The sequence below is a fragment of the Oryzias melastigma genome, linkage group LG4 (genome assembly GCF_002922805.2).
Source record: "Oryzias melastigma strain HK-1 linkage group LG4, ASM292280v2, whole genome shotgun sequence".
Classification (NCBI taxonomy): Eukaryota; Metazoa; Chordata; class Actinopteri; order Beloniformes; family Adrianichthyidae; genus Oryzias; species Oryzias melastigma.
Genome location: NC_050515.1, coordinates 16,921,978 through 16,932,468, shown reverse-complemented (window position 1 = coordinate 16,932,468; position 10,491 = coordinate 16,921,978). Strand labels below are relative to the sequence as shown.

At 37.6% G+C, this 10,491-nt stretch overlaps 1 protein-coding gene across 2 annotated transcripts in view; it reads right to left on the bottom strand.

The window, feature by feature from the left end:
- Positions 1–3,488: 3,488 nt before the first annotated feature.
- syde2 (synapse defective 1, Rho GTPase, homolog 2 (C. elegans)) overlaps positions 3,489–10,491 on the bottom strand; it is a 46,422-nt gene continuing 39,419 nt past the window's right edge. For both annotated transcript variants that reach the window (XM_024278788.2, XM_024278789.2), the window contains exon 8: positions 3,489–7,910. In XM_024278788.2, coding sequence (XP_024134556.1) covers positions 7,243–7,910 — 668 coding nt within the window. In that variant the 3' untranslated portion in view covers positions 3,489–7,242. The remainder of the gene's footprint in view (positions 7,911–10,491) is intronic.

Sequence of the window (10,491 nt, the reverse complement as noted above, 5' to 3'; positions counted from 1 at the left end):
GGAATTGAAAAAAAAAACCAAGAAAACTTTGAGTCACCCGAGAGAAAAAAAAAAAACATCTGGTTTGTGTGTTTTGAATATTTAAAGAGGAACGTCTTATTGTCAGTTTGCTTTAGCAGGAACACCAATTTTTTTTGCATTGACCTGCTTGAAGCTTGCCTGCTATGGAAGAGGATGCGTAACAAGAAACTTAGAGGACATTTTCATTAGTTTCTCTCCAGAATGTATGACTCCACTGTGCTGCAAAAGCTAACTAAAGGAGCTTACAAGCTTCCGTAGTTCAGAATTCTGAAAAAGAAAAACATAATTCTGAGGAAAAAAAAGTCAGAATTCTGAAAAAAAATCTTAATTTCCCATCCAGTTATTTTTTTCTTTCTCCATGGCCCTAATCCTCTTCAGTAATAAAATTTGGGAAATTAATTAGAAACACTACATCACATCTTTACTTTTCTTCTTCTACTGTGAGTCAGAATGGGGGACTTCTCTTTTTTTTGCCCACCACCGTATACAAAATCCTATTTTTGATTTGTTTTCCAGAGGTGTTCGGCCTCTGACCCGTTCTCTGTTTGTCCTGATAATTGCTCTCACCTGGTGTCAGGTAATACACACACCTGTTAGTTGTTTAGCCTTTATCTAATCGCCAAGTTTCTTTTAAGTCATTTGTTTAATGTGGCTTATCTGTCTTCTGTCTGCTTAAACATGTGTTTTTATTTTAGTTCCTTGAGTTTTGAGTTCATTTTGTTCTCATCGCTACAGGTTTGTGTATATAATTATATTTACTCGCCCGCTGCACGTTTGCATCATGTTAACTCTTATAATCTTCAACTTTGGGTTGAACTGTTCACATTTCTAAAACTTTTTTTTAGTCGTTTGTAGGCTGCACTTACTTGTTTTCTGACACACGGTGAAGGAGAAACCTTCCAGAAGAGGAGATTTTACAGGCTGCACAAACGCAGCTGCATCCTGGGAATGTCCCAGAAGCCCAAAGTTGTTCTGGGAGATTCCCACAAGCCAAGGAGGGCAATTCCCCCAACAATTTATCTGCTCCCTGCAGAAGCAGAGTTACAGTGCTCCCACAGCAAAGAGCCGAATCCAAAACAAAGTTTCCTGTAGTTAAGATGATCTTTTCCTTTTGACTTTTGGACCAAACAAAGACTGCATTCAGAGGCGTTTGGGAAGCTGTGGTTGCTGTGCTGAATCATTTGAATAACAGTGTCTGCCATGCAGAACAGCAGCCATGTGTCTGAGAGCTCACTTTTTTATGAATGAACTCCAGGCTTGTATTGTGTGCGGAATTATAAGGACTCTAACCAGAGCACAAAAGCTGTAATTTTCAGACTTATTTCTTTTCCACAGGAATGTTTTTTTTCTCTGGCAGCTGTGTAATCAAATGCCTCTGACTGTGGGAAGAACGTTTCTGGTTTTAAAAAGAAGCAAACTTGTTAAGGTTATGGAGGACTTTTGACACCCCCTCATTTAGGACTATTTTGGCTGGCATTTAAACCGAAACAACAAAAAGATGAAACCATAAAATGGTCTTCATTTTAAGCAAAATAATCGGAGCAGTCCTTCACTCAGAGGGAAACATCATCTGAACAAGATGGAAAATAAATGATTTCTTCAAAGAGTTGGTTTAGGTTTTTATTTGCTAATTGACACAAACAACTGCAAATGTTTCTACTTTTCATGCAGATTCTTCCTTTTCTATAACTATTCCCTTCTTCATAAAGGTTGCATGTTGTAAAGTGGTGCCTTTTGTGTTGTTTTTGCATCAAGATCTATTCTACACTAAGAAGTTGAAGATATAGTTGTTTACATGAGTTCCCTTCAATGATAAGAAACAGCATTTTCAGAAGTTTGATATTTATAATCCCCAAAATTGAAACAATGATGACAATGGCTCCAATTGACAAACACTGATTTTGTCAATTGTGGGTATTTTTTTCATTTGCTGCAGCGACAGTTTGACAGTGACATCTCATGATCCTCACCAGCCTCAGAATGTTGTTCCACTCGTCCACAAGTGCTACATTCACTTCTGCCAGGTCGCCTTTGGGATGGAGTACCATCATCCAGTCTCTGCTCTGTGAGGTTGAGTTTGGAGAACATTGCTGGCCTTACCATATGAGGCATTCAGAATTTCTGAACTCTGGTAGAATAGGGGAACATTATAGTCCGTGAACAGAAAGTTGGGGATGACCTGTTTTGGAGAAGGGGTTTGATGGTTGATTTCTCTAAGATAAGAGCGAGCAGTGACTGGACAATCTACAAAAACCAAATAGTTTTGAACTGACTGGAGATCCCTTCCACAGAGTCTTGCTCCTCCTTCACCAAAGCAAATGTTGGGGACCATGTAAACTTCAGCGTATCATTCACCTCCCCTTCTCCAGCAATGCTGACTACCATCCTTTCTGTGCAAGAAGACCCAACACTCATCAGTGAACAGGACCGTAGTCAATTGCTGCATTGTACCAGGTCACATGGTCGTGTCCACTGCAATGTCTTAGTTTCACCTGCAACTGTTGTCTGGAATTCAAGTAAAGCAGTGAATTTGGTTGCAAATGGTTTGTCTGGAAATGCAGATTTTTCATTTAGCTCTCCATGCCTGTTTGGTGCAGTGTGATTCATGTGTTGTTCCTCTTTCCCACTCCCTTCCAGGGTTTGTCTTGCACCCCAGTTCCATCTGGATGAAACCTTTCTGCTACACAATTCTAACATGTAGTTGTAGAGTTATATAAGCAAATTCTTCTGTAACAGTCCTGGTACATCACCTGTTAGCCTGGGAGAGGATCTCTGCTTCATGTGGACATTTCTGAGGTTTCTTCTTTTTTTTATTCCAGAATCGTGTTTTTTATAGAAGTTTTTTCTCATCGAGAAGGAGGGTCTAGGCGGGGTTAGGGATGCCCAGTTTGTTTAGTTTATCAATCAGCTTTTGATTATGACTGATTTTGTTTTTGGTCAAATACCGGTGTGAAGCCCACTGAGACAATGGTGCTGTAATATTGGGTTATATAAATAAAATTGAATTGATGTGAACTATTGTCAGTTGCCACTGCTTGTCCGCTAAGGGACGTTGTGTTCATGGCTGTTTGAACAATGAACTTGGAATGACTTACTGGCAAAACCAGCTTTTCATACCAAAGGAATGTTGAGATTGATTTCACATTAAAAATGTTTTTCTTTTAGGTATTCTTTTTTTTAAATTTTTGTCTCAATAAGTAAGACACACTGTACACACTGACACCGTTATGTGGAAAACACAAAATGAGGTGTGTCTATCACCCCGATAGAATTGCCTCCCTATCCCAAAAATCTGTGAAGTGAAACAGAGTTTTTACTATATCCCTAAATGAGTAGTGTAAATTAAAATGTAATGTTGGGAGTTAAATTTTAGCTCTAAAGAGAGAATTATGCACCTAGTCACCACAAAAGTACTATTATAACATTTGATAATATTTTGCAAAACACACACAAAAAATCCTAAAAAATGCATTCATCTCTTTATTGAAGGAACAAGGGGTTGAACAAATGAGCATACATTACAAAATAGTTTTATTTTACACATAAATACGAAACACAAAGGCAGATGAGTAGAGCCTCGCTTAGGTCCATAAAGCTTTTGACCATGCAATGTTCAGTACCTTTAAAAAAAAACACACACACCAAAAGTCAGAAACACGGCTGAGTCCACCAGAGACACAAAACCATGTCAAATATGTACACAGTATAACAAAAATATTACTTTTTTTCTGAAACAGCACGATTATTGTATTTTTTACAACTAAAAGTGTACCATTAGTTCAGCACATTAACGTGTGTTCAGGCAGACGAGCCGCTAATGCTACAAGTCAACACTTTAGTCATCACAAATTTAAATACGCCAACTGAAATGGTAGCAGTAAAAGTAATATACTCCGAATACATTTATATATAGTTACATCCATATACATATAGGGTTAAATACTGATCAATCTGAATCCCTGGATCGCTGAAAACATCCTTTGTCGATTTAGGCAGCTAGCTAAGTGAAAGTACCTCAGTGAGGCACTCGCTTAGATACAAATCAAATGCGTTTCACATTGTCTGTTTCACTGTTTTAATGAAAAGTAAAAAAAACAAACAAAAAAAAACAGAGAGGTGGTGAAATGTTGGAACCTCTAGCTTATATTTTCTTACTGTAAATGAGAAGAATAATACCACATTTGAGCTATGCTAATAAACGGTTTGTTTTCAATCTGGTAAAATAAAAAAAATATGGTTACATTTTCCTTTTTTTTTTAAATATTATTTTGAATCCATTAGTCAGTTGTTTGTGCAAATTAACTTCTGCTGTTTTGTTTAGATTTCTTCTTCCTTGCTAGGCTATGCTAAGCTAATTTCTCCTTTCCGTCAATTAGCTTAGCTCAAGCTAACTGCTTAACTTTGACATAAACTCCACTTTTTTTAACTCTCCAAAAATTGGTATTAGTCTTCTGGAAACTGAAGGATTAAATTTATCAGAATGAAAATATTCAATGCAACTTAAGCTTCTCTGTTTACATGAACTTTTTCACAGGTGCTAATGCCGCGGCTCGTCGTCACATGACTGTAAAAACACAAAAAATCTCATACATACATGCTTTATAGGAGGTTTCAATTGTTTCTAATTTAATTTGGACAACATATCAGTTTATCACTTCCACTAAAGTAACTCTAAAATAATTACCTGCCAAATAAGTGCATTTTCGTTGTACAATATTTCATTTTTAAACTTAATAGAAAAGCTCTGCTGCCTCAAAAAGGAAATCCACTCTGAAATTAAATTCAGCCCACTGTCCTGGCAGGTTACAGTCAACGCTTGGTTTAATTATGTTAGGAAACAGTAGAGGAATAGCAGCATTGGTACCTATATAACTTTTTCTTTTGTTCCTCTATTCTGTTTGTACTGTATATTAGTCAAGATGGCGGACTGTGCAATCTTCTGTTTAGGAAGGAAACTTGCAAACAGTAGGACCAATAGTTTGCAAACACTCAAATTTGACATAATTCCACAAAATGCAAAATTATGCAAAACTTTAAAATAAAAAGAATAATTTAAAGCTAATGTGACAAAGAATCAGAAATCAAACAACTAGAAATCTGTACAGTGGTCCCTCGCTATATTGCGGTTCACCTTTTAAAGTACTGCAGATTTTTTTAGTGTCATTTTGCACATTTTTGTGTTCAGTTTGCCAAATCTACATAAATCTTCAATTGTTAGCAGATCTTTGTTTTCATTCTATAATATTGGACTTATTTGTAATAGGAAGGGTTGAACTTTAAGAGTTTAAACCTTGGCAAACTATGGGGCCAAATTTAATTGATGATCCTTTTTAATGCTTTGTTTTTCTTTTAATTCTGGTGTCTACCCATAGATGGTGCACCATGAATGCATTGACCCTTGTTTATGTGCAGAAAGCTATTCTGCATTCATGCTGTGTTGGAAGATTTTGTCGATTTTCTCACGTTCATGAGTGTTTTCTGAATTGGAAGGTCATTGGTCCGATTTTTCCAACCCCACATAAAAACACAGCATTTCTCTAAGTTTGCATTTCTCCCTGAAGGGACATCAACTTATCGGCGCAAATAGCATTTAAAGGAGAACAAAAGCCATGGTTTTGAAATAAAAAGTCCAAAATGTTTGTTTTAAAGTATGTCAATTAATTTTCAATCAATATTAAAGAATGCTTATGTCTAAAGGTAGGGTTGAACTATGAGTTTAATTAAGCAAGAAAAGTGTGAAAAAATGTTTGTCTGAGAAAACTGTATAAAGTGTGTAGTGAGGACTTTCGCAGCCTTAAGACATTTGTCATTTTTGTAAAAAATAAAGATGACCACTTCATGGATTTTGTCTATTGTAGGTTATTTTTAAAATGTAACACCTGCAATAAACGAGGGACATCTGTACTCAACAACAGCACTTTATGCCTGTTGGAAATAAAAGACATGAAACCAGGTTGGTTTACCAGGTACCCATAGTCATGCTTGTTTTACAAGCAAGTCATAAAGTTGTAAAGAAAAAAAATTGGTTCATTTACAACTTGAGTCACAACCAGAGCTAGCTTAGATGAATGTTTGGGCATATCTCTAATCTTTTATTTGTATTTATCGTATTTTCTGGAGCATAAGTCACAAGAGCAAAAAATGTCTAATCAAGAAGAAGAAACCCATATTTAAGTCGCTTTGGTGTATAAGTCGCACTTTTGGGAGAAAAGTCTGATGTTTCGGTAAAAATCCACCAAGCCAAGCGTGGCTAAATTAAAAAAAATAAAATAAATACAATAATGTGAATCTTTTGATCTGTATGAAAGAAATATAGAAATATTAAAGTTTAAGAAGAAAACAAACATATTTTCTTCATGTTTGTTTTGGACGACACTTCTTCTGCAGCTGTCAGTACCAAATACTTATATCCAGATGCAGCGCCTTCTAGTGGTTGTTAGCAGAAACAACCGCTAAAGGACAACTGGTCTTTACAGGAAAAATAAAAAAATATATGAGCCTATTTATTTCTAAAAAAAACACAAATTAGTCGCTCCTGAGTATAAGTCGCACCCCTGGTTGAACTATGAAAAAACTGCGACTTATACTCCGGAAAGTATGGTATTTGTTTTTGCCAAAAACGTAAATATCCTGGATGTAAGCTTTGCCCTTGATAATCTGCCAAGAACTTTTGTAACAGGCAAAAAGACTGAAATGTGACAATAAATGTTGGAAACTATAAAATAATACAACCATCAGTTTAGTAGAAAAAACACCACTGAGGTTGAATAAGTACCTGGAAATAGATCAATAAACGGAGCTCTGCTGAACCCCTTTGGTTTTTCATTATTCGTAGGAGGGGGACGCGTTTAGTTTCAGAGTGGATTTTCCTTTCAACGTACCACCTTCACACAATTAAGGCACCTTTTAAACCCCTACAGGGTCAATGGGTTCTTCTAATAAGAAGAGAAGCAACAATAACAAGAAGGAGCACAAAGCTGCACTGACGCAAATCAACAACGTGAAGACAGCCGAGGATAAAAATAACGGAATGTCTGTGGTTTAGAAACAAGTTTTCATTCTTGTCATCTCATCTTGTAGGTTTTTACAGCAGCACCGCATGTCTCACTGCCATGGATAACCATGGAAACAGTGTGGCTCTATTCAGAAGCACCTAGATTGGGTGCCCAAACCTCATCGGGCTTCAGGAGTGGATATGTTGTGTGTGTGACAGTGTGGGAGTCAGTATCCAAAATTGAGTTTGTTCTTGTTGAGCTCTCGCTCCAGGTTTCCTATCAGGGTGTCGATGCTCTCCTGCAGGTCTCTCAGGTTCACCCTGTTGTTCAGCACAGGGCTGATGTCCTGGATTTTCATGTACGCCTGGTAGGTGTGCTCCTTAGGTAGCCGAGGAGGAAGGATGTGGCTGTACACTCTCTCCTCTACCCTCTGCTCCTCCTCTAACGGCTCCTTCTTGTTCGAGCCGTCCTCCTCTTCCTCGTTCTCCTCATTCTCCTCTTCCACCTTTTCCTCCTCCTTTGTGACCTCCTCTTTCTGAAGCGGCTCCTCCGAGACGTTATCCTCTTCTTCGACTGCTTCCTCCTGCCTTTCTTGGACCTCCTCCAGCCTCTCCATGTCCTCGGAGGGAACGTCGTCGTAGTCCGCCTCCTCCTTATTGGGAGGCAGCAGCATTTCAGAGGGGAAGTAACTCTCACCACAGCCGCTCCAGTCACCAGCGTAACGGTTGCTCGGGCTGTCCAGTCGCCCCGGTTTGGGCCGCAGAACACCCGCCATCTCCGCTTCGGTGAGGTTTAGGACCTGGGGGCGCTCTTTTCTCCGCCGCAAGGGAGGAGCTGAGAGAAGGTCGGACACCAGAGGAGTGTTGGAGACCGCAGGGTCGAGAGCGTCTACGACTGAAGAAAAAAAGACAACAGAGAGGATTTAATAAAACAACTAAACAGAAACTAAAGGGATTTAAATATATATATATATATTTCAATGAACATCTGAGGAGTTTGAACGCAAAAGAGATTTAAAGCAAATCCTCTACCCAACAGCCAAGCCGTAAGCATTGATCAAGTTAGTCTGTATTAATTCAGTATTACTGCCTGTTTGGAGCTGAGGTCCTGGAGGTTAAAGAATTGCCACCTAAATTCAAGCATTTCACAGCAATTGTCTGAGATTTTCAGCTTCAAGTATTTAATTTCACAACAAAATTGAATGCACTTGATGTTATTTAAATATTTAAAGTTCCACTTATTTACTTTTCCAGTACGTTTCTATTCTATTAGTGGAACTGACTTGTAAAAATTGATTTAAAAAAATCCAAATTTTTTACTTTTTTTAACAATAACGCAAATACATTTATTTCCTGGTCACTTTTCTTCAAGAGTAATGTAGTCACTATTATTTTGGGGATAAATGTTGCACTTTCAGGTCATATTTTTTATTTTTGCAAGTCCTGAACAAACAAGCCGTCACAGAAAATGTTTCCAACTGAAGCTGCAGGATGACGAGGTGAATGGACATGCCGATGCAGAAGCTGTCCTACTTCACACCACCACACACAGAGAGGGTTTGGCTGCCATCTTTTGTCTTTTCAGGGTTTATTTAAGGGAAATCCTGATTGGAGGTTATGGAATCTGACTGAACTGTGGAAAGGGAAGCGGAGCACTCCAGCACTGTCCTGTTACCTGTGCGCCTTCGTCTCTGTGTACCTACGCTCATCCCTGTCACATCTCCCTTACTGGAATGGAGGGGGGAGTACGAAACAAAACAAAACATAACAAAAAAACAAGGTTAGGGCGATAAATCACGCTCAAAAAGCAGAACATAAAAAGAAAACCACATTACTTTTATGAAGTCTCTTTAATCTGCTGAAGCATAACCTTCAGATATTCTGTATGAGCTTTCTCCAAATGGCTGATTTTCACTCGGAGCTGAGATGAATAAGGAGTCTCTGGCTCACGTTCAGTCGGATCTTCACTGATGTGGTTTTTATGTGCAGTGTTTGCACACCTTCAAGCCCTCCTGAGGCTACAGACTCCAGGAATCATTAGTTGAAACAAACAGAAGTGATCCACGGTTCACAGAGAGTGTTACTTAAGTGTTATCTCGCTTCAGACATGATTCACTGATGGTAGGAAAAAAGTGATTACCGAAGACAAAGAATCCACCGTAAGTCATGTGTTTTGAAAAAAACGTATTTTGTTTAAATATACATGTACGCTTTCCAGATCCTTTAGACTATTGCATCAGGTCGCGACTCAAGTCAAACTAACGTCACTTTTGTAAAATCCAAATAATTACTTCAGAGCAAAAAAGCAACTGGTAGAGTTTACAGACTTGTTTACAGTATAAAACGTATTTGCAGATTCTAATATAAAATCTAAATAAATAAAATAACATTCCAGCCATTTCCAGTAGTTTTACAAGTATTTGATATGCTAAAAAACATGTTGGCTTCTATCTAATGTGCAGTGCTGTGTTGGAGAAAACCTACACATTACTGCTGCTTTACAAACATTACAAACCAGATAGATGTTTATCTCTGAGATTTTAACATCTCCCTACATTTCAACAATGTTTACGTTTGTTGCACTGGTGTGTAGTGTGTGGTTTTACTCTAAAACACTGGATTAGTTTACACCGACCTGTGGCGATCTTTATTTACAGTTATGGGTAGTCCAATGTAACAGAGTCAAACTGGTTTATTTAAATAAATCCACTTAAATATAAACAACAGTATGAGGTAAAAAACTACTCCAAGGAGGAAAAAATAACCTATTTTGTACAATTCTAACCAAACATTACTTAACTAACTTCTGCGTAAGGCTTCAATTGCTTTAACTTTTAAGTGTCTGTGTAGGTCACATTTCTAAAATCAATTTAACTTTTAAACTTAAGCTTTTTCCAAATTCCAATACCATTTTGTCAGGCTACAATTCCTAGAAATTTCCCAGAAACCTTTACAAAAAACCAGTGTGCATCAAGGCAAATACGGACGGGACCACAATGCATTTCGGTTGAATGGTTTTTTTTGTAAAATTACCTAAGTTTTCCTCATAAGAATACAGCATTTTCATAAATAATCTTCGTAAAAAGTTAATATTTATGTTTTTTACTTTGGCAAATGGGTAATGTCATTTTTGCTGTTTAAAAAAAAAGTAGTAATCATGGTGTCCAAGTTACATTTAAATCTTGTCCTATGTAGTCTGAATTCAGACACAAGCTGAGATCCATCAACACCTGCAAGTGATCAGCTCCTGATTGCTTTCACCTGCGACTCGTTTGTGGATGTTTGGGTTCACTGTTTTTTTTTTCTCTGCTATGATTTGTTTATTTGGCAATTTTGGAAACTTTTGGATATCACTACTTCCTAATCTGCATGTAAGTCCACTGTTTTTTTCTTCCTCGTGTTTGTTTGAATCATCACGCCAGATGAAAATTTCTGATCCATATAGTGACAGCCAATCTGGGAACTTACTGCTTCTT